This window comes from Halichoerus grypus, chromosome 2 (assembly GCF_964656455.1).
Source record: "Halichoerus grypus chromosome 2, mHalGry1.hap1.1, whole genome shotgun sequence".
Lineage (NCBI taxonomy): Eukaryota > Metazoa > Chordata > Mammalia > Carnivora > Phocidae > Halichoerus > Halichoerus grypus.
The window spans coordinates 85,435,018-85,462,463 of NC_135713.1; the positions used below are offsets into that span (position 1 = coordinate 85,435,018).

The window sequence follows — 27,446 nt, forward strand, 5'->3', positions numbered from 1 at the left end:
TTCCTGAGACCTCAGTCACACCCTGGCAGTTATGAGCACAGAGCTCACTCACTCTAACATGGATGCTCAGCCACATGTCATGAGAACCCTTTTAGTTCATTATTTTCATGGTTCACAAATAATAAGCTGCTAACGTGAAGCCCATACTCACTTCACAGTATGATTTCTGACTGCAGTATTTTATTTCTATCCAAAAACTTATACTGTGTTACACAACGATTTAATGGAAAAAGCAACAGGCTCAGTCACTTACTAGTTAGATGACCTTGGGCCACTTAATCTTACCGATTTAAAAAGGAAAGGATTATATCCATAGTGAAGGGATGTTGAAAGGGTTGGATCACATAATGTGTGTGAATTATGTAGTATGGTGCCTGCCCAGTAAATAATATACAGTAAATTGTAAGCTTGTATTTTCATATTAGTATAGTGTCTTCCTAAAAATTCTCCTTTGATGAAAAATATTCAATTCATATAATAAAATGTAGACTAGGCACTGCATTCCCTTACAACAGAAGAGCTCTAGCAGCTTGATGAAAGGGAACATTATTTGGCCAACATCATAAGTGATGTTACAAAGGAAAGAAAAGCAGGAGAAAGGGATCAGGAGAGAGATGGGGGGTAAGGCAAGCTGTACAATTAAATAAGGTAGTCAGGGTGGCCTTCCTTGAGAAGGCCAGATTTTGAGCAGAAAATTGAAGGAAGTGCTAGAGTTAGCCATGGACATGAGGGTGTGAGGGAAGAGGACAATAGGAAATCAGATCATGAAGCCTGGTGAAAGCTGGAATTTATGGGGTCTTATGGAACACTGGAAGAAGTTGGGCTTTTTTCTGAGTAAGGTGGGAGCTTCTCACAGGGTGTCATCATCTGATTTGTGCTTTTAAAGGATCAATTCGATCGCTAGATTGAAAATAAAAAGAAGGAGGGCAAGGATAGAAGCAGGCAACTCTTAGGAGGTGACAACAGTGATCAAGGCAGGAGGTGATGGTGCTGGAACCAGAATGGTAGCCATTAAAATGAGAGGTGTTTGGAGAGTGGTTATATTTGGAAGTTAAACCAATAGGATTTCTGGGGACTCAATGTCAGGTGTGGGAGAAAGTGAAGATTCAAGGGGGACTCCCAAGGATTTTATTCTGTGCCATTGAAAGCATTATCATCAGCTGGAGATGAAGAAAAGTATGAGTAGAGGTAGATTGGAGTTGATTTTGAGATGTCTATTAGACATTCACGTAGAAATATTGAGGTTGTTGCTGGATATGCAAGGCTGAATAAGGAGAGAGATCTGAACCGCAGATAAAGAACCATGCTACTCTTAAATTCAGAGATCAGGGAGAAAAGAAAGAACTGGCAACAAAAGCTGAGAAGGAGCAACCATCAAGGTAGGGGGGAAAGTCCAGAGTTTTGAAAGGGAAGAAAGTTTATCAAGAAGGAGTGACAGCCATGTCGAAGTTGAAGACTGAGGAGTTTCCATTGGATTTAGCAACCTGAAGGTTAATAATGACTATGACAAGAGGATTTTCAGTGAAGGGGTAGAGGAACACTTTCTAATGGAATGAGTTAAGAGAAAACAGTATGCTATATTTACAACCCAAATTAAAAAGCAGAATTGCCATTGGTGACATGATTTTCCAAGATGGTGAAAAATTTTTGATGAAGTTCCTTACATAAGAAAGTAGAATGTTCCCTCAATGCACACAGTAATTGCATTTCTGGAAATTTCAGTATATAACAAAATCTGTGTTTCAATGTATAAAAATACCTTGTGTTTGTAGAACAAAGTTAGTTCTGACTCACATCATTGTAAATGGGTTTTTTCACACATATAAATGTCCAGTGGGGGCTTTTGAAAGTTGAATGGGATGAGATGATTTTTGTTGTGTTGAACTGTCCCACATATGACAGGGTTTACAGCATACCTGCCTACCTACCCAGAAAATACCAGCCACACCCCCCAGTTATTGTGACACCCCAAAATTGTTCCACAGATTTCCAAAGTGCTCCCTAGGGAGGGAGTCCGCCCCTGTAGAGTACCACTATTCTAGATCTAGAGAGTCACTATTATGGCTCTGGGGGGAAACACAGTCATTGAAGGGAGTTTAGTAAAAGGACTGTTTGAAGATAGGTAGAGTTCAGTGAAACCCAAAGGAATGGTGAAGTGTATTAAGGCTTGCAACCTGGAAGCTGTTACCATAACTAGGCCTGAAGGAGCAAGAGGACAGAAAAGATACCAGAGCACGGCAAGATCTAAGTCTATAGAAGACATGACCCCAAAAGAGGCGTGACCGCTAGCGGAACGCAGCCCCTGCCAACCTGTGGCTCCGCAGGGAGGATGCTACGGTAGCAAAACACCCTGACTTCTCTCCTACTCTCTGTGCTTCTGCTGGTGCCTCCACTGGCCCAGCTGAAGCCAGAGGGCAGGGGGAGCCTGGTGGATGCAGTCTGGAGATTCAGCCTCCTGGGCCCAGAGCAGTAAAGAGGGTGGAGAGTGGATCTGGAGAGGCAAATAGAGAAGACCTACCACAGTTGCTTACTTTTGTTTTCTTAGGTATTCTAAGTAATTCTTATTTGGCCTTTTACTACAGGAGTGCAATATTTCATTCATTCTACAGACATTTATTTCACAGCATACACTAATACTTTTTGTTGTTTAAAAGGCTCTGAAAATTTGAGCCTCTGGAAATTCATTCCTAGATGTCTTATCCAACATTGATATTTCATTGTATCATGATGTTTATCCAAAATTATTGTTTGTTACTCTGCTTAAAATAGATAAAGTCTTAATAAAGAATGACTGTTTTAATAAAGCACTTCAACATTTTCATTTCCCTGTAAAAGACATGTAAAAGAGTTATGAAACATTTGCTTCTGTCAATATCAACATGTCCAGATCATGGAAGAAAAGAAAACAGGAAAAATAAAGAATAAGAGAGCATAAGCCTAAACAGAGAGTAGTATTGAACTCACCACCAGGATAAACAGCTTTTGCAGAGCATGACATCTGATGCAGGCCAGCCAATCAACCAGGAAAGGAAAGATGATGTTAAGATTACTGGGAAAAACGATATAAATAAAAATAAAAACCTTTGAGTCACAGGCACATAGGCATTTAAACTTACACAGTGACTTATCTGAGAATCCTGAAGGAATGTTCTATATAAACCCTGTCTCCAATAGATATATTAGATAGTTACACACACACACACACACACACACACACAAACGCACACGTACTCATTTTATAGTAAGAATGCAGTATGCTCTGACACCATGAGTCCTCTGGCAATATATTCAAGCAGTACTTTCATTTATGCTGAACATTTTTTAAAAAGGTGGAAGTTGTAGGTATGATTATTTAGTTAGTGCAAGCAGAGAAATAAGCATGATTTTGCTTAAATTGTTAAAATAATACCAAAATATCAATAATTGGGACCTGATTACTCTAATTAGATATACACACGACTTCATTTCACTCAATATTTGCCAGCTTTCTCCTTTGAGTTAGAGGTCTTGCCATTTGTCAGTGTCTGTGCATCCCCAAAATATAAAGTGTAACATATATTCTGAACTATCATTTTAAAAAATGAACTATTGAATGATACATGCTCTGTTGAATTCTGTCTCTTAAAATGTCTATTATCTTTAGAGTTAATCTCAAAAGACAGACGTTTAAAAATAATAATTAAGGTATATGTGCTATTCACATGCTTGGAGATGATTTTATATCATTAAACTTCTGCATAAATATGCTTCAATAAGCAATTAAACCGAAGACTCTGGTTTGCATTTTAATCCTCCTTTTTTCTGTGAAGTCATCACAATCATGCACCTTTGATCTTGCAGTCATTTCTGGTACCAGATTCAGACATCACAAATGAACAATTATTACTTAATAGAATGGAATTCAAAGACAATGGAGTCTAATGAAATGGGGCTTTGTTTTAAACAAAAGTGAAACGTTTTCTAATAGTTGCAAAGAGTTCTAAGCACATTAAAGAAATCAATTTATGATCTGAGCATCTTGAGAGCTCTTCTTAATGGTCTTCTAGACACCAAGCAGCTTGGAATTTGAAACTTTTCTTGGAAAAGTAAAGTCTTATCTGTACTTGAGGGCTTCTGTTTCTCTTCTTTCCTTTCACCCATATTTTTTTTTTCTGCTCCCACAGGCTGTTCCCCCTCCCAACTTTGAGATGCCAGTCTCCATCCCAGTGTCCAGCCACAACAGTTTGGTGTACAGCAACCCCGTCAGCTCACTGGGAAACCCCAACCTTTTGCCACTGGCCCACCCTTCTCTGCAGAGAAACAGTATGTCTCCTGGTGTGACACATCGACCTCCAAGTGCAGGTAACACAGGTATGTCCTCATACAGATGCAGTGTTAGAAATCATTGGAAGGAGCCACTGTTGGCCAAAAGGGTATTTTATCATCAAGCTGTAGACTTTTCCAGTTTTCCATTTGTTATGTTCCCTCATTACTTAATATCCACCCCCTTTTAGGTCTTCAACCTCGTCAGCCTGTCTTTTGAAATCTTTCATAATCTGCTATTTATCTATTCAGACTATCACCAATCTCTCATGTGGCTATATTTTAACCACATACTTTCTCAAACAGAAAGTCAAACATCCTGTCTCCATTCTTTTGCTTCTGTTCTCCTCCCGCCTAAAATGCCATTTTCCTTCTTCCTCTTAGCCAAACATCACCTCTTCCATGAAATCTTTCCCTGTGTCCTCTGATAGCATTTGTGCCATCTAGCTATTTATTATTCTGGGCATTTTTTATTTGTTTATACGGAAACTTATACCACAAAGGACTTAAAGCAGAAAAGAAATATGATAAAATAGTGTAACTTAAGAAGTGTGAAATAAAAACAGAACTTAGTCAGAAATGAAATTAAAAGTACATCATAAGAACATATATACCTGCCACAAATTTGTCTCAACATTTCTAAGAAATCCCTATTGTTGTGCAATGCACGGTGTCCCAGAGAAAAGAAATTATTGCTCAGGAAAAGTTCAACCATTCTTCATACTCGGATCAAGCAAAATACAATACGATGTGCTTTATTGAATATGTGTCTATTTCCCCACTGGATTTAAAGAATCTTGAAGGGAAGAAATTCCTCCTGGTTTGCCAGCTTCCCAGTTGGAACTAAGTAACTGTATACTGAATATAACCAAACAATGCCTTTATATCTCCAAAAGAAGCACCAAAAATAATTGTATTTCTAAATTGCATATAGCAAACCATTATATATTACATTTTATTTTTTAAAAAAGCACTCCATAGGAAATTTTTAATATGTCTTAAGCACACATAACTGTGTTAAAAGCAGTTTATTCATGGAAGAATTTTTCCTTGAGAATACTTCAATATCTGCCTTATAATTTAAACATGTATTACTATTTAGTACAGAAACTTTATATAGAAAATATAATCAAAATCAACCAAATAATAAATCTTGAGTCTGAGAGATGTGTATAAAGGACTTCATTATGCCATTCTCTCTACTTTTGAATATGATTGAAATTTTTCATAAGAATTTTCAATAACCATATGTTATTCTTTTCAGATCATACTCAAACGCAGTTGAATTCCCTGTTTGATAAATTCATGCTTGCTTATTTTTTTTAATTTCATACTTTATTTCCAAAATATTATTTGATTGGAAATAACAAACATTTCTTAAAATATAATGAATATTTTCTTCAAATTCCAAAACCAGAACAAACTAATAATTATAGACTGTCACTTAGGATCAGTTAGAAAATAATCCAGCTGAGGAGCACCTGGGTGGCTCAGTTGGTTAAGCACCTGACTCTTGATTTCAGCTCAGGTCACAATCTCAGGGTTGTGAGATAGGGTGCCACGTCGGGCCCCATGCTGGGTGTGGAGCCTGCTTGAGACTGTCTCTCTCCTTCTCCCTCTGCCCCCCACCTTCCTCTCCAAAACAAAGAAAGAAAGAAAAGAATCCAGCTAATATTCTGTTCTTTTGGCTAAATCTTATTCCTTAAAAGCTAACAGTAATTAATATACTCAGTATCTTATTGAAACATCCCAGCTGTCATATTTTAATATTGCCAAATTTAAGTTAGCAGTGAATAAGCATACCTTTCTAAATTTGTAGCCAATGAAACCTACTTTATTGTGTCAGTAAGGAAAATTCAGGTAGTAAATGAGGTCATTCACTGTGGGTAGATTCATGAAATGACCAAAGTTCTGGACAATTAGCATTTTACAAAATTAATTATATAAAATATATTTACAAAGAATTAAACATCAAACGTATGGTTATTTGAACATACAGCAAACCTTAGTCCTTTTTTTTTCACTTTCTATAAAACATCCAAAAATGAAAATTCAGAGACCATTTAAACACTGGATTTTTTAAATGTAACCTTTCTTAGAAAGAAAGATTCTGCAAAATGTCAGTGATTGAATGTAGGTTTAAAGTTTGAGCTCAGCATGTCATAATAAAACAAATGTCAGCCTTCCAACTTAGGTAATATTTTACAAATTTAGGACCTTGGGAGAGCCAAAATACTGTGGCTCCTAAAGGTAAAGTGTGTTGTTCTGTGGACCTGTAGCCTTTCCTCCATCTGATCTTTCTCTTTAATCCACAGGTGGTCTGATGGGTGGAGACCTCACATCCGGTGCAGGCACCAGTGCAGGTGAGTGGAGACTTCTGGGCCACAGCGTGTATCATTGTTCAGGGTTCCTTTACTGGGCGATGTGCCAGGAGTAAGTCCTTTGAACAGTGTAGGGAGATCTGTGAGATGCATGGGAAAATGGCCCCCAGAACTTCTCAAGCATTTTTATGAAGCAGGAGTGGATGGATGGTAACTTAGAAGAAGACTGTTAACTAGAACTTTTCTTAATCAAACTTCAGCTAGTCCACGTAATCAGAAGTGAGGGCTCTGATCAAACCAATTTAATCCTAGATACCATCTCTGGACACAAAAGTACCTTTGGCAAGACTTGCCAATTGAATTCTCTGGTAATCATTTCACATTAAATGGGACTCTCTCTCCACCCAAAGAAGTACCAAAGTCCTGTACGTTTCTAAAGGAAAATACATTTTTAAAAGGAGGGAGCATACCTCTGAAACGAATAACACATTATGTGTTAATTAATTGAATTTAAATTAAAAACAAATAAATAAATAGGAAAATAATAAATAAATAAGTAAAAAGGAGGCAGGGAGGGGCGCCTGGGTGGCTCAGTCGGTTAAGCGTCTGCCTTCGGTGCAGGTCATGATTCTCAGATTCTGGGATCGAGCCCCGCATTGAACCCCGCACTGGGGGCCTTGCTCAACGGGGAGTTTGCTTCTCCCTCTCCCGCTGACCCTCCCCTTGTTCTTGCTCTCACTTGCTCTTGTTCACTTGCTCTCTCTCTCTCTCAAATGAATAAATTCTGAAAAAATCTTCAAAAGATTTTTTTAAAATTAAAAAATAAATAAAAAGGGGAGCGAGATTATAACCACTCAACAATATTGTTAATAAAATAAAGCCAATTTTGGCATTAAAACGAGCTCTTAGAGAATATGAACATAGTGTACCCCCCAAAAGCCATTTAAATATATTTTAGCTCTTAAGAACTTCTTCCACTATGTCCAATCATCTTATAGTCACACTTCTCCAGGGTTCCATATTAATTCATATTATTGTGATTATTGAGATATTGATGTCATTTTCAGTGCAGAGGTAAGACAGCACAGTAGTTTTTAATGCAAACCACACTTCACTATTGGCATAACAAGTAACCATGGTAATTCCTGCAGCTGGAACATGATATACATTTAAAATAGTAGCAGACAGGCATGAATGACACAAGGTTATGTTTGAAATGTCAAAAAAAAATTCAAGCTTATTGAAATATCCATGGACAACCTAATTAAAATATTTTGCCAAGGTCAAATATAATAGCCTGCTAATTATAAGAAAGAAGATAAAGAAAATCAGCATACAAAAACATTTTTATAAATATATTCATTTGGGGGTAATGTTTCTCCTTCTGATACTGGCTCTTCACTAATTCAGTGAGTAATGAAGAAAAAGTATTAGGACTACACAGTGAATTAACAAGCAGAATCAATGGTACTAGCTTCCTATTTTATCTGCCTTTTAAAAATTAGGTAGAGTCAAATTAATGAGTAAACTCAATATACTATTTTTCTGGGCATTGAAACGAAGTGTTCATTTTTTTCCCTCAAAACATACTTTGAGGCTTGCAGCCTCAAAATTACAAAACCAGATCAAAGCCAGACCAGTGTTGCTTGGATTCAAGTCTTGGTTAGAGAGAATGGTAGGGACTAAGAACTGGGTTGTCACAAAGACCCAGAAAAAGATAACTTTAAAAAATGGTTTAGATGTTATGATATTTTATCCAGTATCTCAGTGCTTTTATAGGAACAGCCAACAGTGGTGGGAAAAAGTTATTAGATGTAGTAAAAAACATATGGGGGGAGATGAGTTACTCAGTCCTAATGGAAATAGACTCTTGGTTCTGCTTAATAGCTAGAATGTTTTGGGATTCTCTCTTGAAAATAAGAAGTGTTTGGTTGTTCAGTTATGCTGTCATTGTCAATTCTCTGACAGCCTGCTAGGTTTAATGGCCCTCCAGGGACAGAGAAGACACTCAGTCTTGTAAGTGTAAAAGCCACATAGCATCATGGAGCTAAAAAAAATCTTACGGGCATAGCAAATTTATCTTCCTACATCAAGACCTCTACCACAGATGTGAGAATCTTCTACTTCAAAAATAGAAGGAAACAAAAAGAAAGACACTCAGTTGTTCCACCCTGATGATGGTAAACATTCTATCTGGATGAATGTATCTCATAGCAACTCTCCTGTTTTCTATGTATTTGTGAGTTACCTCCCCACTTTTTAAAAAGAGAGGAAGGGGCACCTGGGTGACTCAGTTATTAGGCGTCTGCCTTCGGCTCAGGTCATGATCCCAGGGTCCTGGGATCGAGCCCCGCATCGGGCTCCCTGCTCGGCGGGAGGCCTGCTTCTCGCTCTCCCACTCCCCCTGCTTGTGCTCCCTCTCTCACTGTGTCTCTGTGTCAAATAAATAAATAAAATCTTTAAATAAATAAATAAATAAATAAATAAATAAATAAATAAAAAGAGAGGAGGAAGCATCTTTAAATAAATAAATAAATAAATAAATAAAAAGAGAGGAGGAAGCCCTTCCTGACTCGGGTTCCACAGAACACCTGTTGCCGATGCCAGTTAGTAGAGTCCAGCTTTTCTGTCCTGTCCTGCTACAGGCCCAGCCGTCTTGCCCTTCTATCTCAAACCTGCTGGTATCATGTGTCAAAGCGAAATATATCTATGCTGATGTCAGAGAGTCACATAACACCAGGGGAAACAAGGCCAGCCAGAATGTCTCTGCGTTTTCAGAAAAGAAGACTAAGGCAAAATGGCCAAAAGATATCTTCCAAATTTTGAATATTGTCATTGAAATTCAAGGTCTCTGATAAAGCTAGAAACTCTGAGGCTAAGTGCACATAATTAAATACTTTTCAGTCTTCGTATTTTTTTCAAAATCAGATCCTCTCAACTTGTAAAAAAAAGGGGGGGAGGGGATAGCACCATGCAGAAAGGAAGTAAATTTAACAATTAGCGTGTGCTTATAAATACCAAGTGACCAAAGAGATAAGCATTCTCTTGTTCAGCTCAGCTCGATGATAAAGTATAACAACTTACCCATCCAGCCCCTGAACTATACCTCTCCTTCATCCCATCATCCAGTGAATCATCAAGTCTTACCAGTTCTGCCTCCAAGGTATTTCCTAAATCTACTTCTTTCTCTCTGTTCCTGTCCCACTGCCCTGGTTCAGGCTCCTAGCAACACTCCAGGACTGTTTCCAGAGCCCCCGAATTTGTCTCCCTGCTTCACATTGCATACCCCCTCCACTCTCCCCATGACTAATTAGCCTTTCCCAAAGGCTTAAACTAATTGTAGGTCATGCTTCATGTGCCCAAAATCCAGACATGGCTTCGCATCTCTTTTAGAATTAACCAGGAGCCTCTAATCTTTAGCCCAGCCCTCTTCTGCAGTCTTAAACCTTCCTTTCTGACACTGCCAGCAAGAACCCTGCACTCGAATAATAGCAAACATTTAAGTTGCCCTTACTATGTGCTTTACCAAAAGTAACTCATTTATTCTCATGATGGTTCTTTAAAGTAGATATGCCTACTATGCCCTTTTTATAGATGGGGAGACTGGGACAGAGAGAGGTTAAATAAATGCCCAAGGTGGAACCCAGGCAGTCTGTCTCCAGAACCCGTGCTCTTAACCACTTTGTGCTTTACAAACTGTTGAGACCACTTGCCTTTACGTGTGCATTCCTAGTTCCTTTCCCTCAGCTTCTTCTTGCTCCTGAGCACTCCTTGTCATTCCTCAGAATTCAGTATAGCCATTCAGGAAATCCTTTCTTCCAGAAGGAATTATGCATCTCTTCTTTTTTCTCGCATGGAAGCCTGCGCGCACATCACTTACCTCATTGCATTGTAATTGTAGTGTCTGGGCACACATCTTTCCCCTGGGCACTCAGCCCTCTAGGGGCAAACTGTGTCTTTCTTACTCAGGTTGTATTCCCAGCTCAAGACATAAAAGATAGTACATGGCAGATACTCAGCTAATGTTTGTTAGCTGAATAAAGGAAAAATTAATCTGCTAGTCATAAATTTTTAATAATGTTGATATGAAAAAAGAAAGAATACTTCAAAGAAATAATGTAATTTTTAGTATGAAAAAATAAACCGTCGATCTGTAATTCACAAAAATAATACATTCTTCTGATACTTATACAAAGAATAGTGAATTATTTGATTAAATGACTAAACACCATTGGCCAATAAAGTTTTACTAACTTTCCTAACATACTTAATAGAAATCCTGAAGAACTGATACACAGCAGTAAATGAAATGTGGGTTGATACCTCAGACCATCACAAATCACCTCTTAAAATAATAAACCTCTCATCACTTAAATTGAAGCAATTTCAAAGATGAAAGCAAATGGTAATAAAGAAGTAACAGGATGGGGTTGTACTCTTGGTATAAGGGAAATATACAGCAAATTATTATAATACATTAGTAGTGGTGACATTTCTAGGTTTCAGTTCACAGTTATTCATCCAATGCTTAGTCCTTTCCTCTCAACAGCCAAAATCAAAAGTCCCTGCTTTTAAATTACATTTTGTCATAGCTGTGCAATTAAAGCTTTTAACATGCTAATCTTAGTGGTTATTGTTGATTGAAGATTAAGTTCAGGTGAATTTTTGTAATCATTAGATTTAATAGAAATAAAAGGTAAGCATTCTCTTTTTCAGCTCAACTTGATAATAAAATATAGCATCTTTCCCATCCAGTCTCTGAGCCATGCCTTGTGTTGGCTCCTTCTCAGGGCCTCTTGTGCATGTACCAGTCGATGTGGTACATGCATAGCAATGCCTTGTGTTGGATTTTTCACTATCCTATTAGTACCCTTTGTTTTCACTTTGATAACATAGTTGCTTTTTATTGAGTACGAAGTACCAGTATGCTCAAGGATTCATGATTGAGACAAAAGAGAGAGAGAGAAAGGGAAGGATAGAGAGAGAAAGAAAGGAAAACCCTTTAGGAATCACTTTGAAAATTTAAGAGAATTTTACAGTCTATGTAACTATTTGACAATAAGGGAAAGGAGATTTATGTATATTGGTTAATAATTTTAATTGGCATTTATTGTAAATTAGATATAATTTTATTAAAAAGAAACTAACAGCTGTTTCCTTATTTTGATTGTTAATTGTTTACTATTTTATGCATTTGGTTGTCAAGCATTGTCACTTCTGGAATGCTTAATTTATATCAGCTAAATACATGGAGACTTGATGGTGGCAGAGTACTGCTGTGGATAAATCACTGAGGGGTGAGTAAGGAAGGAGTCCTAGCTTCCAGGCTCTGAAAGGACTCCATCTAGCACGACCTGAGGCTGTGACTTTGAACCTTTGAACTCAGTACTCAGCGTTGGGGATAACACACAGATATCTTTACACGAAACATTTTATGATTTTATAATCATAGAACTTCACTTACATGACTTTTTTATAACTCATTTAGTACTGAAAAAAATTTTAGCATATTATAAAATAGAACTGAGAAGAGGAAAAGGTCATACAGTGTTTAATTATTCTGTATCAGTACCATTGTTTTGCAAGTATTTGTTATTGAGGAACTTATCAAAAGTTTCTTGGCTGACTTTCTTATCAGCCAAAAAGACTTCTCTGCAGTTCTTACTCACTGATTTAAAGTATCAGGAAAGTAGTTAAAAATTCAGTCTAAAAGGATTGGCTTTAACAAGTTTACATTTTTGTTACCAAACAATATACAGATTCAGACAATGTAACATTCAAGAAAGAGAGATGGATACGATTTAGTTGCTCTCAGACAAGAAAACTATTTTTATTAGTATAAAATACAACTTTATATTGCTTTTTTAAATACTCTTAAGCAGCATGTGAAAAAAAATCTAAATTAATAGTCGGATTCTTGTTTTGAAAGTATTATTCTGTTAGTTTGAATTATTCTAAATAAAAATTCTGAATTCATTTGCAGTTTTACCTTGGGAGTTCACCCAAAACATGAATAGAGATCCATCAGCATTGCTTTATTATTATCTATGAAATTAAGTAACAGTGATATTTTTAACCCAAACCAAGGTTATTATCTAGATTTATTAAAGGAAAAAAAAATACTTAGTCCTCTTAATTGAATGATCTACAACATATGATACTTAGCAGTTGCAAAAAAAAAAAAAAAAAAAAAAATCAGTGTCCACTTCCCATACACAAGACCTGGAAAATTATAAATACCTTGATGCCATTTCCTAGGGGCCGATGTTTTAACTGTGGGAGAGGTAGGTCAAAGAGAGGATAAATGAAGAATATTACAGGCTAGGTCAGGATATCGTAAAATCTGCTTTTGATCCCTTTAGTTTAATTTAATTCTTTTTTTTATTAACATATAATGTATTATTTGTTTCAGGGGTACAGGTCTGTGATTCATCTTACACAATTCACAGTGCTCACCATAGCACATACCCTCCCCAGTGTCCATCACCCAGCCACCCCATCCCTCCCACCCTCCTCCACTCCAGCAACCCTCAGTTTGTTTCCTGAGGTTAAGAGTCTCTTATGGTTTGTCTCCCTCTCTGGTTTCATCTTGTTTCATTTTTCCCTCCCTTCCCCTATGATCCTCTGTCTTATTTCTTTAAATTAACAGCCTCCTCGAGAGTGTTCTAGCAGATTTTAGAGCCCTTTGTATATTTCTGACCTCACAATTTGTATCTTTTTTATCCCCATCTTCCTATTATATTCAGTAAAACAATGTGAAAATTTGTCTCTTTGCTCATATCCCATTGACTTGAGAGTGTGACTGATAAAACATTGGTCGTTTTTAATATTAATACAAGCGGTTTAATATTTCCTCCTAAAATATTATTTTTACTCAGCGTTTTTTTTTTTCTCTTAGCAGTTCTTTTTCCTCATACACAATTTGTTTCTCTTCTCCTTGTTTTTGGCATCACCATAAGATTTTATTTGGGGATAATACAGAAAGAAAAGGTCTTTTCAAAATCATTACTGATAGGAAATTGTGCATCAATAGACAGTAGATGCTGAAGAAGGGATGTGGTTAAAAAAGCCCCTCTTTTGGAAATCAACTTTTTACCTACCAGGGACTTTTTGGGGCTTCAAGGCTGTTGGCCAAGAGTATAATTTGCTGTTTTTAGACAAAGTTTTGCCAATCACTTAAATTTTACAGCTGGACTTACACGGTGTGTTCACTCAAATTTCAATTCGAAGAGTACTATAGTCATGATAAAGTCTCGTATTTAAAAGAGTAAATCAAATATATTCCTTTAGCTTATCTTAAACTAAAGGAAACTATATTGTACCAAAACCTGGATAAACAATTTCAATTTATAATCTATGGATGTGTCCACAGGATGCTTTAGTATTCACCGGGTTTACTTATTATTTTCTATTTTAATCACTTTAACTGAATTTAATATTTACTTGTTAACTGTTTTACTAAACACTGTGCCCCCTTTCACAATTTCTTGACCTTACCCTCCATCTACAACCTCCAGTTATGGTAAAGAGCTGATTATGCTCTATTTGTAGTGGGGGGGGGGGAAACAGCCTGCTATATTAATATAGGTTATTATTAATGTAGTAATAATAGCAAATCTAAATCTGTGGTCAATTTACATAAACATGATACATTAATTTACATGACAATCATGAAAAATGAACCTTTAGTTTAATACTAAGCAACTCAGAAATATCTAGAAAATCGCGGCGCAAAATTTTTGCACAAGCAGTAATTTGGGGAGATACTCCGGAGGCAGATATTCAGGAAAAACAAATAAATAACCAGTGAAAATACATGACATATAAATTATTTTAGGGATGACATTATTGCCCTTGGAAAGTCTTTGAATTCCCATTTTATAGGATTGTTGTGAAAATTAAATGAGGTAATGGTACAAGGCAGCACGTTGCACAGTTTCTTCACTAGAGTAAGTGCTTGTTAATAAATGTCAACATTGTCAGTATTACAATTATCTATATTCTTGATTTCCTAAGCAAAAAATGAAGCTTAATTTAATGCACTCCTAGTAATATTTATTAAATGTGTAGTAAGCGAGTAGAGCACCTCTGTGAAGTAGGCTTCACAGAGATGTCTGCTGCGGCCCCTACCCTCAAGGCTGGGGATTAATAGGATCTATTAATAAACCCGAGGCAGAACAGGAGTGCAATGCAGTGCAGTGCAACACATTTCACTTTGAACATTATCATCTTCTGATGTGTTTGCAGCAGTTGTGTAAATGTTAAAACCACAAGTAATTATTCTTTCTCTTCCGTCACATTCTCTCTAATTTGTACTGTCTCAATATTTTTGTTTATAAAAATGACTGAAAGAATGAGCGATTGTGTCAATAATGAAGACACCCCCTCATTTTTAGCAAAGAGACAGCCCCAAAATCTCAAGAAGTGAACAATTAAGTGAGTCATAAATCTATCATTCATTGTTAAGTGGAATTTTTTTTTAAGATAGCAAGGTTCAGTATCATTTTTATGGTGCAATTAAAAACTATCCCTTCAGTAAATCAGTACTCCAAGTAGAATGATATTTTGAGTGCCTTTGTGCATTGAAAACATCAGGTTGTCAAATTCTTCCTTATTTGTAAATGGAGCTTTTATTCAGAGAAGTACAAGGATGCATTCTAAATCTGAAACATCTGGCTTTTGTAATAAAGTAATAGAAGCAGCTTGTGTTTTGGATCCAAATCAAAACTGTCCCACTTACTGACAAGTCACAGAAGCTCCCTGAACCTCAGTTTCCTTATCTGTCAAAAATTGGGATGATAATGCCTGACCCACATGACTGTTAGAACAAATGAGAGACTGGTTTGCCAAAACAAACCTGTTTTGTGACATGGACTCTCAATCTTTGGAAAAACAACTCAGTAATAAGTAAAATTTCTTTACTTCTGCCTCACAATCCAGAGCCTATTGTATGTGCTGAATGTTCAATGTTCAGTATCTAGTTGGCAGATAGACTGTTAATTTCACAAAAGATACTAAACAAAACAGGTCCAAGAAGTATCAAGGACAAGTGGGGTAGATATGAAGTACGTGAAGGTCTGATTCAGCATCAGGGTGACATGGTCAAGCAGAAGAGGCAAGCTCTTTCTAGAATGTCTACTGCCCTCTAACTGGTACAGCCAAGAATAGTCTTGGCTTTTGTGTATTCTTGGAGTATTTTTCTAAGAATACACCACAAAAGACATTGAGGTTTCACAGGAGTTTCTTCATAGTCTAACATTATGCATTATTATATTATTTCCCTAAGAAACCCTCAGATAGAGTGGAGACTTGATTTTATGTTTAAGAATCTGTAATCAGGAGTCTTTACCAGGATAAGAATCAGAAAATCTGCTTTGCCTCTAGTCCACAGTAGGCATATTAAAATTTTCATCATTCCCAGATTTCTGACCTCCGCATGTTTTGTGGTTGCCTTTTGCCTTAGAGCCATCCCATGAAAAAGATCTCCTTTTCCCTCCAAAAAAAAAAAAAAGTGTGATTCACAATAGCTAAATAACAGTTTCTAGCACTTTTAACAAGGTTTCAGGCATTCCGGGCACAGTGAATATAAGACTGAATTCTAGAAGTTCATAATATTTTTCTACTGAAAACTATTTTAAGTTAACTATTTTCTACTAAAAACTATTTTACTCTACTACTTCCAGTAGAGTAGTGGGTTGTATGAGCAAGTTTACTGTATACAGTTTTAAAGTAATTTCAAATGACTGTGAAAAGAACTATGTTTGAGATACAAAACCATGTCCTGATACTGGAAACTAACTTAACTAACTCAGATATAAAATTAATTGATGGTAGTGGGCATTATTATGTATGTGACATCTCTAGTTTAACAAGACGGTATGCTATAAATGTTTTCAAATTGTTCTAATGAAAGAAAAAAAAACCTAGGTTGGTAAAACCTTTTGCTGAAGTAAAAGCAGAAAATGAATATATCAGAGGTTCAGCTGAATGCTTTACTGTGGCAGTTTGCCCCAAATTCCAAAAAATAAGATACCATTAACAAATTACGAAACAAAGTCATTTTTATACACCTACGTATTAGAAATTATTTTCCAGGTAACAACTAATAGCAGATACTATAAAATACTGAGCATTTCACTGTCATGTTAAGTGGTTCTGGAAGCTGGTCTCTTAAATTGACAATAGGTAGGTAAACATCTTTACCCTCCATTACAGGGGAGATTATTGACTAAAATATTACAAAAGCTACCTTTAAGAGCATATTTAATCATCCACTTGAAATAGCACACTGAAAGTTAAACAGTTGCTCTGGCATTTAGTGTTGCTAAACCCAATATTTCCTATTTGTAAATATTTATCTATCCAGGAGACCAGAAATACAGTTTAGAACATCACCATTCTGTGCCTCTTTGTATAAGTTCAGCATTTTCTCAACCCAGAAAAGCAATTTACGACGGCCAGGCTGACTGTGTTCCTGAAGCTCCCGCATCACCTCTGGCTCAGGAAAGCCCTTTGGGTCTCACACTTCACTCGCTTCCTCTCTTCCTCCACATTCTTGTAATTTTAGAATGAGATTTGACACAAAACTGTTTTCAAAATCCCAGAGTGTGAAGGATTTGCAGGGAGCAGGGCACTGCTATCCTTCAGAGCATAGACTCTGGACACACTACTGGGTTCATATCATGGCTCCACCACTTGAGAGCTGTTTGACATTGGGCAAGATGCTGGACCTCTCTGTTGTTAAGCTTTCTTATTATGTAACACAGGGATCCTATTAGTACCTGACAAGGATGTCATTGCAAGGATTCAAGGTGTTTTATATCCATATATAATAGCAAACAGTTATATAGCGGTTACTAGGTGCCTGGTACTGTTCGAGGTCCTCAATGTATATGCTAGATGTTGTTGATATTTTTGATAAATAGTACTCTATGAAGTGTTTGATATTGTTAATATGATTGCGTGGTCATGTTGGGGATGGCCGTCTCAAACAAGTATGTGAGAGTCTCTGATTCAGGTTACTTTTATGCTTCTCTCAAACTAATGAAATCATGGCTTAGGGCTAAGAAAACTAAGGCTCAGTATGGTTGGAGGAACTCTAATGGAGACCTCAAGACCAGAACCTGGATTTATCTACTTTATCCTCCTTTGTCCTTGACTCCCTTCTGCCTTGTAGATCTTCCTGTCTCGGCTGCCTCCTTTCTCAGGTGTTCTATGGCAGATGCGTCCTAACAAGCTTCTCTATGGCAGTCTAACCTCTAATCTACCCCTTCCACTGACACTCTTTTCCTAAAGCAGAGTTAAGGATGTCACTTACCACTCACAAACTATAACTTTGCTTATTCTCTATAGTATGAAGTTGACTAAAAGTTTAGTGTAAAGTTTAGGGTATAAAGTTAACATGATCTGAGAGTTTTGTGTTAGTCAAACTTAATTTTCCAGCTTCTGAAAACTGCATACTCTAAAACCACTGGTGTTCCATTCTCATGGGAATGCTCATCCTTCTCCAATACAGTCATGACTCTGAGATCTTTCATGCATTCCCTGTCTCCGGGAAGTCTCTCTCTGGACCACTTAGTAAAATCCTGTTCATTCTTACTTATCACCCTTCCACCGTTCTTTTTCCTGGGATATCATGCAGCCCATCTTTTGGTGGAAAGTTCTGTAAGAGTAAATTATTGTTGAGATTTATAGAGACAACCTGTGGCAGTAAGCGTAAGCACTCGTCAGTATAGAAGAAAAGATCCAGTACCTCAGAGTTTTCTTTTTCATCAGGGAAAATTTCTACTTTATTTGATTCTACCACTTGCAGTTAGCTAAGGTAATGTGCTGTGAAATGATTAACAGGTGCAACAAGTGAAAAAGAAGCTTCAATTAACTCTCTATAAACAAATTTAGTAGTTGGGCAGTTGCGTGATTTCCTGACTTTAATATTATATGGTTGATGAGCAGTTTGTCTCAATGGTGTACTTGGTCATCAGTGTGTAATCATTGTCTAAAATAAGAAATGTTCTCAAGTAGCACATAGAGGAGAGACCCTCGATATTTGAAATTAGCAAGTTACATATTACATTTTCAGTTCTCATCTCACATTCCCTCGGTAACTTAACTTTTAGTGCCATTCCCGAATAATACCTAATTTTTCCAGCATAGTCTGTATATCGGTTTTGCAGGCATCTGAAACACTTAAAGAGCTAATCCTCTGTGTGTATCACTGACTTAACTGCAGCAGGATAGAAGGGAATGTGTTCAAGGTGGGCTGTTGTCTGAAAGGTTGTCTGAACTCTCATGAAAGAGTTGGGGTGTTAGCTGATTCTTAAAAATGAATTTGAATTAAACAAGAGAGCAGGGCACCTGGGTGGCTCAGTCGGTTAAGCGTCTGCCTTCGGCTCAGGTCATGATCCCAGAGTCCTGGGATCGAGCCCCATCTCAGGCTCCCTGCTCAGCGGGGAGTCTGCTTCTCCCTCTTCCTCTGCCCCTTTCCCCCTGCCTCCACTCATGCTCTCTCTCTCTCTCTCAAATGAATAAGTAAAATCTTTAAAAAAAAAAAAAAAAAAAAGAAGAGAGCAAACTCTGCTAGAGCAAAGACTCAGGCATATCCAGAGGACTGTGAGCTTGGCTGTGGACATTGGAAATTAGGTGAAATAGAGGGGGTGAGACTATGCGCAGTTCTGAGAGACAACCAGGGCACTGACCCCGAGTGTTAAGTATGGTCTGAAAAAGTAACGTAACAGAAGCAGCACTTGAGAAAGATTTTTAGAGAAAATCTTCAGACTGTACCTTAGATTTATTATCACACATGTGCACAAAAGTTTGCATACAGCTTTAAGGAGCTCACAACCTTTGTGAAGCCTGTCTTAAGGTCTGGTCTGGTGAAGAACCCTTCAGCTGGAGACCAGGGACCTGATAAAAGACCTAGTCAAATGGCGATGAAAGCCTTACCTAGGATAGTGGCAGTGGGGATGGAGAGAGGTGTTTCTGAAGAAAACAAGATTTGGTATGTGATTGTGGATAGGGAGCTGGAAGAGGAAGCTGAACAGTCAAAGATGACAATTCGGGAGAGTAAAGAAAAAAATTTGCCAGTGAAAAAATTAGCCTTGGTTCATAAAGCCTAGTATCTGTTTTGTGCATATTAGTTTTGTGTGCTTGTATTTATAATTGAAAGTCCTGAGGGAAAAAATGAAGAGATTCACGTCTAAACATCCAAGTAAGAGAAAGTTTTAGAACTTTGGGCTCAAAGAGAGCTACATGCTCAGTTGAGCTCTGTGAAACAAGGCAAAATGTCCTCACAACATCTTAAGCCAGGAATATGTTCTTTGAATTTACAACTTCTTAAAATAGGAGTCAATAAAAAAAAAAAAAAAAGCAGCAAGTGTTTTCAAGTTAACTGGAGAGAAAAAAAATTTTTTCTCCTAACACCACATTTCAAGTTTTGTATATTTACACTAGTTTTAATATGAATGTTTAGAAACCCGTAACCAATCGAGGCCGATTCTGTTATCCTTCATACAAATTATATTGTGAATGCTTAAATTGTTTTATTTTATGTGAAACAATATTTTTAATCAAATCAAACTATAAAACGAACTGACTCTAAAGTCAGTCTGTTCTTCATTTTCTTATAATCTATAATCAGGAAATCCATTCACTCATGCTTTATAATTTTTGTGCTTTTAAGTGGTCAGAGGACTGTGACATCTGCATAAAGTCACATCTGAATTGATCATTGTCCAGGCGGAGGGTAACTTCAAAACACAGCATGAAGAAAGGTTGAATATGTATATTAGAAGGTTATGGAGAGGTAGCATTTCCCACTTCCCTGACCCCTGACTTTGAATGAGACCGTTCTCTTTGGTGAATTTATCTTAAGGTAGGACAACAGCCTCGCGCAGGCCACAGCGTTCTGAGTGAGGAGGAGGCCCGCGGTTTCCAAGCCAGTTTAAATGCAGGCTCTTCTTAGCAGTAAACCACACGCATGTATTCATCATTGATTTTCAAATGATAGGTTTCTATATCGCTGGTTTAGGATCCACAGTCTTGCATTCCTGAATCTATATTATGCCAAAAGAATAACAACTTGGTGGCTGGAAACAGAAATGGTTATTATACGGCTCCAAAATGCTAGCTGGCACAATATGCTAAAAACAGCAGAAATTCACCGGTAAAAGGCAGAATTTATTTGTTCTTAAAAATAACTTTATGCTCTAAAAATATGAATTTAAGAAGTGTCATCGTGGTTCAAAATATTTTATATTCAGTATGTAAACACCTTAAAATATGTGACTAATCTTCTAAAATGGCATAATTTCCAAATAACAGGAAATATTCCAAGAGAAAAATAGAATGCTTTTCAAATCCATTTTTTTTTTTTTAGTTTTGAGGCATTTATTGGATGAAAAACTATAATGTATGTTTACTGTTTTTTTTTTTTTTTCCTGCTGCCCTAAATCATAAAATGTGGGCAGAAAGATGTAGGCTTTTGTTGGAATTTCTGAGTTTACTGTAGAAAAAATTTTTTTTTAATTTTCAAAAAACACTTTTCTCAGAGCATCCGTGAAGCATTTCCATTTTCACACACTGGCCCAGTGCTTGTCATATCACAGGACAACACATTTTACAAAGCGGTTTTACTTCCTTTTAGCAAAAAACTCCTCCATGCAAACCAGTATTGGCATCTACCAAGCCAGGGTTTTAGTTTCTTCTGATCTATTCAAGCTTCATTGCACTGCTTAACTGACTTTTTCCCCCCTTCTTTGGAAATTACCCACCTAATTTTCCATTTAATTGTTTATTTAAACCAGATCTCACACAGGCTTAAGAGATAAGTGACATATGTATTGAGTGTATCAGACTGAACTTCAGCTGACAGAAAAGTATAGGGCAAATTTTGTCTTGGTTTTCTCAGTCTCTTTTTATCCAGGAGAATCTATTAATTAAAACTAGAGCCTTAACATATTCACAAGAATGATTCAGTTAAGACACATTAAATATAAACTCTATTTTATCAAGCATTTTTGTAAGTAAACATATTCTTTGTGTATCTCCTAATGATACTAGGTAAATGTATTTGTTTCATATAATAACTTTTGCCACCAAAAACTGTCCAAATTAACTGGAAAAGAAAATTTTGGCTTTTGACATATTTAGCCAGCTGTAGAGAATTTAGCTACTTTCAATGAAGTTTTATTATAGAAGAGTAATTTATATTCAAATTCAACCAACATTTCCTAAGAAACTACTGTGTCCTTGACACATGTTTTGGTTGGGGGTGGGGGTGGGGATTCGTTTATTTTTATTTTTCCCCCAGTAACTTGGAGAATTTTACGGATGACCCAATTGACAGATTTAATCTTGTAGTTATTTGTTATATATTCAGCCTGTTTATTCATGCATAAAATGAGACAGGTAAATGAATGGGATATGAAGAACAAATGTGCTCCACACAGTTTGCCTCAAATGTATTTTAATTCAAAAGATGTTTCCATAAATATTTCCTGAAATATACCTGTGCTCGGCCTTCCCACTCCCTCCTCGTCTCTAACTCAGGCCATCACCATGGTTTCCAGACTGCTTCATCCTCCCAGACCTTCCAAATTAGAGGATATCCCAATGCCAGGATATCTCTCTGTCCACTTAGAGGCCTGTGTTCTGCCTCTGCTCTGTGACCCTCATGGGTCTGCATTTCCACCATTTAAATTCAAGATGTGTCAGCCTGGAAGTCAAGATTTCCATGTCCTTCCGAGGTCTTCGACACTCCTTTCTTTTCATGAGTTCCCTTCTAGCCAGTTTGCTCACAGTGTCCCTGACCGTGCTCTGTCAATTCCTATCTCAGCCCTTTCCCCGAGGCCAGTCACAAGCCCAGCGTTCCTTACTATCTCTTCTCTTTTTTCAAGGCCCACATCAATTCCTGCCTCTTACATGAATCTTAATTGGATAATCTCTTCCCTCCTAGGAACTCAATAACACTTAATCTGGGTGGCATCTCTCTGTGGGCACCTCTCCCTAGGCTGCCTTGTCCCGGTTTGGACATTTCACACATGTGCGTATCGGATTACCACAAAGGAATTGCAGGGCCTTTGAGGACTGGGGCCACATCCTTGCCTCCCCACAGGGTAGCACACAGTATCATTCGTCCTAGGGTAATAGACACTTGTGTTTTAGGATAATGATAATGATGACTGACCGTAACAGTGAGGTTTGACTGTCTCCTTTAGAGAGCTTCAGAAAACAACTGTCTAGTTTTCCAGCAAGGATTGTCAAATTGGGTAGTGGGTCTCTATTCCTCTCCAATGAGAGGCAGTGGAAAAAGCCAGCAGGTGACGTTCTGCCTCAGCTAAGGTTGCATCAACTCCCTCCGTAGCTCTTCCTGTCATGGAGCAGTGTATTTTGAATTATGAGAAATGGCATCCTTCAGTTATCAGGTTCTGTAAGTAGGGGGTTGAACATCAGATATCCACGGAAACCCTTTCAGTGTCCACATTAGATGACTATTCTTGTGCCTTGGTGAATCAGTATGTCCGTGGAGACATCATGCCTTCAGTTCAGCTCCTAAGAAGGAGTCCTGCTTTCTGAAATTCTGTGTGAGCAGGAGAGCAAGCCTTCAGGGTCATACACGGAACTTGGGAGGAGGGCAAACCAGACATCAGAAAACCATACGGAGAAATCACTCCAAGGAAAGGGGAACTCAACAGCAAACTGTGGAAGAGGATACTCCTCCTGCATGTCCTAGAAATTATAGTCTTACTGGTATGCCCTTTCTTCACTTGAGGACACACAGACACACAAAAGAAAACCCAAACCATTGAACTGAAAGAGTGAGTTCTGCCAGCCAGACCTCTGCCAAGCTAGTCAATTAAAGTGCAGGACCGATTCTGTGCCTTTCTTAGACCCTGAACAACGGTCTTTCTTCCTGAATTTTTTTCACAGAAAAAAAGTATATGTTGACTTCTGAGCAAGGTGGTATATATTAGCTCTTCTCATTAAAACATTTTTCGTCTTCCTTCAGAGAATATTTAAATAAAAACTTACCGACCAGGTTACTCTTCACATGGAGGCTGTTAGTCATCCTACAGACTTTGTTGTATGTCTTACCCAGTTAAGCTTTTATTTTTAATCTCTTATAGTGTATTCTCTAGAAACATACTTGAATCTAGATTTATTCCTGAATGCTTTCATTGTTTTGTGTTAACAGGGAACGGATATGGCAATCCCCGAAACTCACCAGGTCTGCTGGTCTCACCTGGTAACTTGAACAAGAATATGCAAGCAAAATCTCCTCCCCCCATGAATTTAGGGATGAATAACCGTAAACCAGATCTCCGAGTTCTTATTCCACCAGGCAGCAAGAATACGATGCCATCAGTGGTAATGTGAAACTACATTTTAAATAAATGTTGATAATGTTTTGTATATGTTTTGCTGTTTTTGTATCTTTCTAACATTTTGAATTACTTAGGTGCTCCCAGAAAATTAACTTATCAATGCTATTGCTGGAGCCCCGTTTGTATTTAGCCATTACTTCTGGTAACTGGTTCACATTTCCCTTTTCCATGTAAAAAAAACAAACAAACAAAAAAAAACAACAACATCCAATAAACTCCCCTATAAAACTGGTGTTCTGGGGCAAAAAAAGCATTTCCTTTTTTTAAAGTCTCCAATTTATAATTAGAAAAAAATCATTACTTATTACTCTGCTTATGGTACATACAGTTTGACCAATGGAAGAATCAAACTCACAGAATAGGGAATTTCTTAACAGATTTTTATAGTATTGAACTACTATGTCCTCAAGGTGCTGACAACGAGAAATCTTTTCCATGATTTCTAAATGAACGTTCTCCTGTTAATTGACCACTCTTTTCTTAGGTGTACTGCAATGATTAATATATCGCATGCCTGTGCATTGCCTCAATTCATCTTTCCATATATGTGCTTCATGCAAATAACTACCTCTCAAAAGCAAATTGTTTTAAAATCCTAGGCATTCTGAGAACAAAGGTTATATTTTACACCAAAAAAAAAAAAAAAAGTTGGCACTGTAAGAAAAAATAAATAATTAATTAATTAAGAAGTATAAATAATATCCCTGGACTCTATCATTTTTCTTTCTCCTGGGTCTGCAGGCTAAGATGAAGATAATAACTATGGGACCAAATTCAACAACAAAGAGACTTACATCAATGTTCTCCAAATTAGCTTTGCTTAAGAGCGAGAACATTTAAAACCAAGATTCAGTAGACAAATTTAGATCATTCTGCAAACACATTTCTTTTTTTTCTTTCTGTGCTCTGTGGCAAGCTTCAGGGTAAAACAGTCCTGCAAGCTGATTAGTTTATTATGGCACAGTGCAGATTAATTTTGAATATCAACCAAAAAAAAAAATCACATAATATGCAACGTTCCCTTCAGAAAAGACTGGGTCTAATAAATAAAACCTCCCACAGGGCCATAGCCAAGTGGTGTGGGCCATGCATGGCAGGGTGTCTCTATCAGCAGATTTATTCCAAGTTCCTTAAAACTGATGCTCTCCCAGGGATCCTCTGAGTGGTTGTACAGCCTCTCACCAGCAGCCAGGTGCAGCGCTCCCCCTCCTCCAGCAAGTGGGGTTTCAAAGTACAATCTTTTTTTTTTTTTTTCCCAAAAACATGGTGCTGAAATAATGAAGGTTGAGACACTGACCTGTGCAGAAAACTGGATAGATTGTCTGGAGACAAACAGCTCATTAAGGGAAACAAAGAATGTCTTTGTAGGGAGTTATCTGTAGAGTCTGGGTTTTAAAATTGTTTGAACTGTTGTGTCTATCAGAAGATGCTTTGCCTTTTGTTGAAAAGATTTTGCCCAATTATAAATATTTACAGACACTAATTAATAAAAACTCCTTCCCCATGCTCTCAGTCTGAGGATGTCGACCTGCTTTTGGTAAGTAGTAAGAGTACTTCCTTAAATGGCACATGCAAGGAGAAACCCAAGGTGACTTGTAGGTGGAGTGGCTCTAAGAAAATGGGAGGATTTCAGAAGTTACCATAGTGTGTCCAAATGAATCATATTTAAATGCCATTAATTTCAAGTATCACACATAGGTGAAAAGAATGTCAGGTTATTTATTTTTCTGTCTCAGCCTTTGTAAAGTGAAGACCATGTTTTCAATTTATTTTAGGACTTAATTTATAGTAAAATTCTAACAAAAATAATTTCCTTAGTTATTTAAACCACTAAGATACTTATTTTTCTAAGAATTAAAAGTCTCATGATCTTTATGTGAATCTTTAATCTTCTTGCTGTAAGGAGTTAAATATACATGTTAGCTGCTTTGCCATCTAGTTCTGAGGGAAGTTTAGAAGAATCTGAAAAAAGTGGTCAGAGCACCACCTGCTGGTCAGAGTGTAGCATGAAATTCTGCCCATCTGCTCTGCTGTATATAGAACTGAGCATAAAAACCACCATGGTTGATTTTAATTTTTTTTTAATTTGCATTTGAATAAAAACTGAAACAATGGAGTACAGTATACATATTTCATCAGTTTTCAACATAGTCTGTTTTTACCCATAATAAAGCTTATGGTACTTGTTACTAGTTCAGTTGCCTAGGAGATACTGATGTAATGGGTTACTATGGCAACAACTGGTCTCTTGAAGGATTGTAAATGATAGGGTTGGCAGAGTTCATAGAGACACATGTTAAATGATTAATTTCATGAGATTTGTACCAAGTTATTTCTTTATATGCAAAACTAATACTGAAATCTAATATTTTTAACTTTAAAAATTTTTTTCAATAATGTCTCTTTATTTATTTTAAAAGAATCAAAGGATAAATAACTCCCAGTCTGCTCAGTCATTGGCTACCCCAGTGGTTTCCGTAGCAACTCCTACTTTACCAGGACAGGGGATGGGAGGATATCCATCAGCCATTTCAACAACATATGGTACCGGTGAGTAGCTTTGCCATGTTCAAATAGTACATTAAATACTTTTTATTAAAAAGCAAGATAAAAAAAGATACTACATTTTAGTCTATTAGGAAACTTCCTTTAATACCTGTGGTGTCCAGAGACTATACCATTATCTATGTGTTACTAAGACAAAGTGAATATCCATATTTTTCTTTTATAAGTGACTGAAAGTTTTATTAACCCAACCTGAATTCAGTATAAAAGACCAATTTCAAGGAAAATGAGCCATTATTCCTTTGATGTAATAGAAAGCTCACTTTCTCAGGATTGTTTAAAAAACATTTCTAGATCATCAAATACGTATACACTGTAATGCCAGACTGTAGTTCTAATAAACTAAAATTGCAAGCTGTACTACTTCAAAGCTTTCATGGAATACTTATTTTTTGGCATAGGATACATCTCTTTTAAATTAAAATTGCTCCTGATGCTTTATCTCCTTCTCCCCCCAGAATAAGAGAATTTATAATAATCATTAAGTGATACTAATAGAATATTTTTAAATTGGAAATGTGTATTTACCATTCGATAATTTTCAAATTAAGTATTTTCCCTTATTGTTTTATTTATTGATCTAGAGTACTCTCTGAGTAGTGCAGACCTGTCATCTCTGTCTGGGTTTAACACCGCCAGCGCTCTTCATCTTGGGTCAGTAACTGGCTGGCAACAGCAACACCTACATAACATGCCGCCATCGGCCCTCAGTCAGCTGGGGTAAGCAATATTATTTCTTTTATAAAACACTTTGAGAATGCATTTTTGGATGACAAAAAGAGTCTCTAAATACTGTGCTCTAGTGTCCCATTAAAGGATGTAAAATTCTACTTTATCAGAATGTGAAAGTAATTATTCAGATCAGTATCTTTTTAAG

General features: G+C 37.0%; 1 protein-coding gene and 1 long non-coding RNA gene across 9 annotated transcripts in view; one reads left to right on the forward strand and one right to left on the reverse strand.

Annotated features, from left to right (window-relative positions):
- Positions 1–27,446, forward strand: part of MEF2C (myocyte enhancer factor 2C) — a 151,921-nt gene that overhangs the window by 114,484 nt on the left and 9,991 nt on the right. For 5 of the 7 annotated variants that reach the window (XM_036072345.2, XM_036072318.2, XM_078067076.1 and 2 more), the window contains 6 exons: positions 4,164–4,350; positions 6,618–6,665; positions 23,815–23,987; positions 25,518–25,541; positions 26,425–26,554; positions 27,154–27,289. In XM_036072345.2, the coding sequence (XP_035928238.1) occupies positions 4,164–4,350; positions 6,618–6,665; positions 23,815–23,987; positions 25,518–25,541; positions 26,425–26,554; positions 27,154–27,289 (698 nt within the window). The remainder of the gene's footprint in view (positions 1–4,163; positions 4,351–6,617; positions 6,666–23,814; positions 23,988–25,517; positions 25,542–26,424; positions 26,555–27,153; positions 27,290–27,446) is intronic. The other 2 variants (XM_078067073.1, XM_078067075.1) reach the window with 1 other exon arrangement.
- The window catches only part of LOC118523108 (uncharacterized), a 95,666-nt gene that overhangs the window by 36,021 nt on the left and 32,199 nt on the right, over positions 1–27,446 (reverse strand). The window lies entirely within an intron of this gene.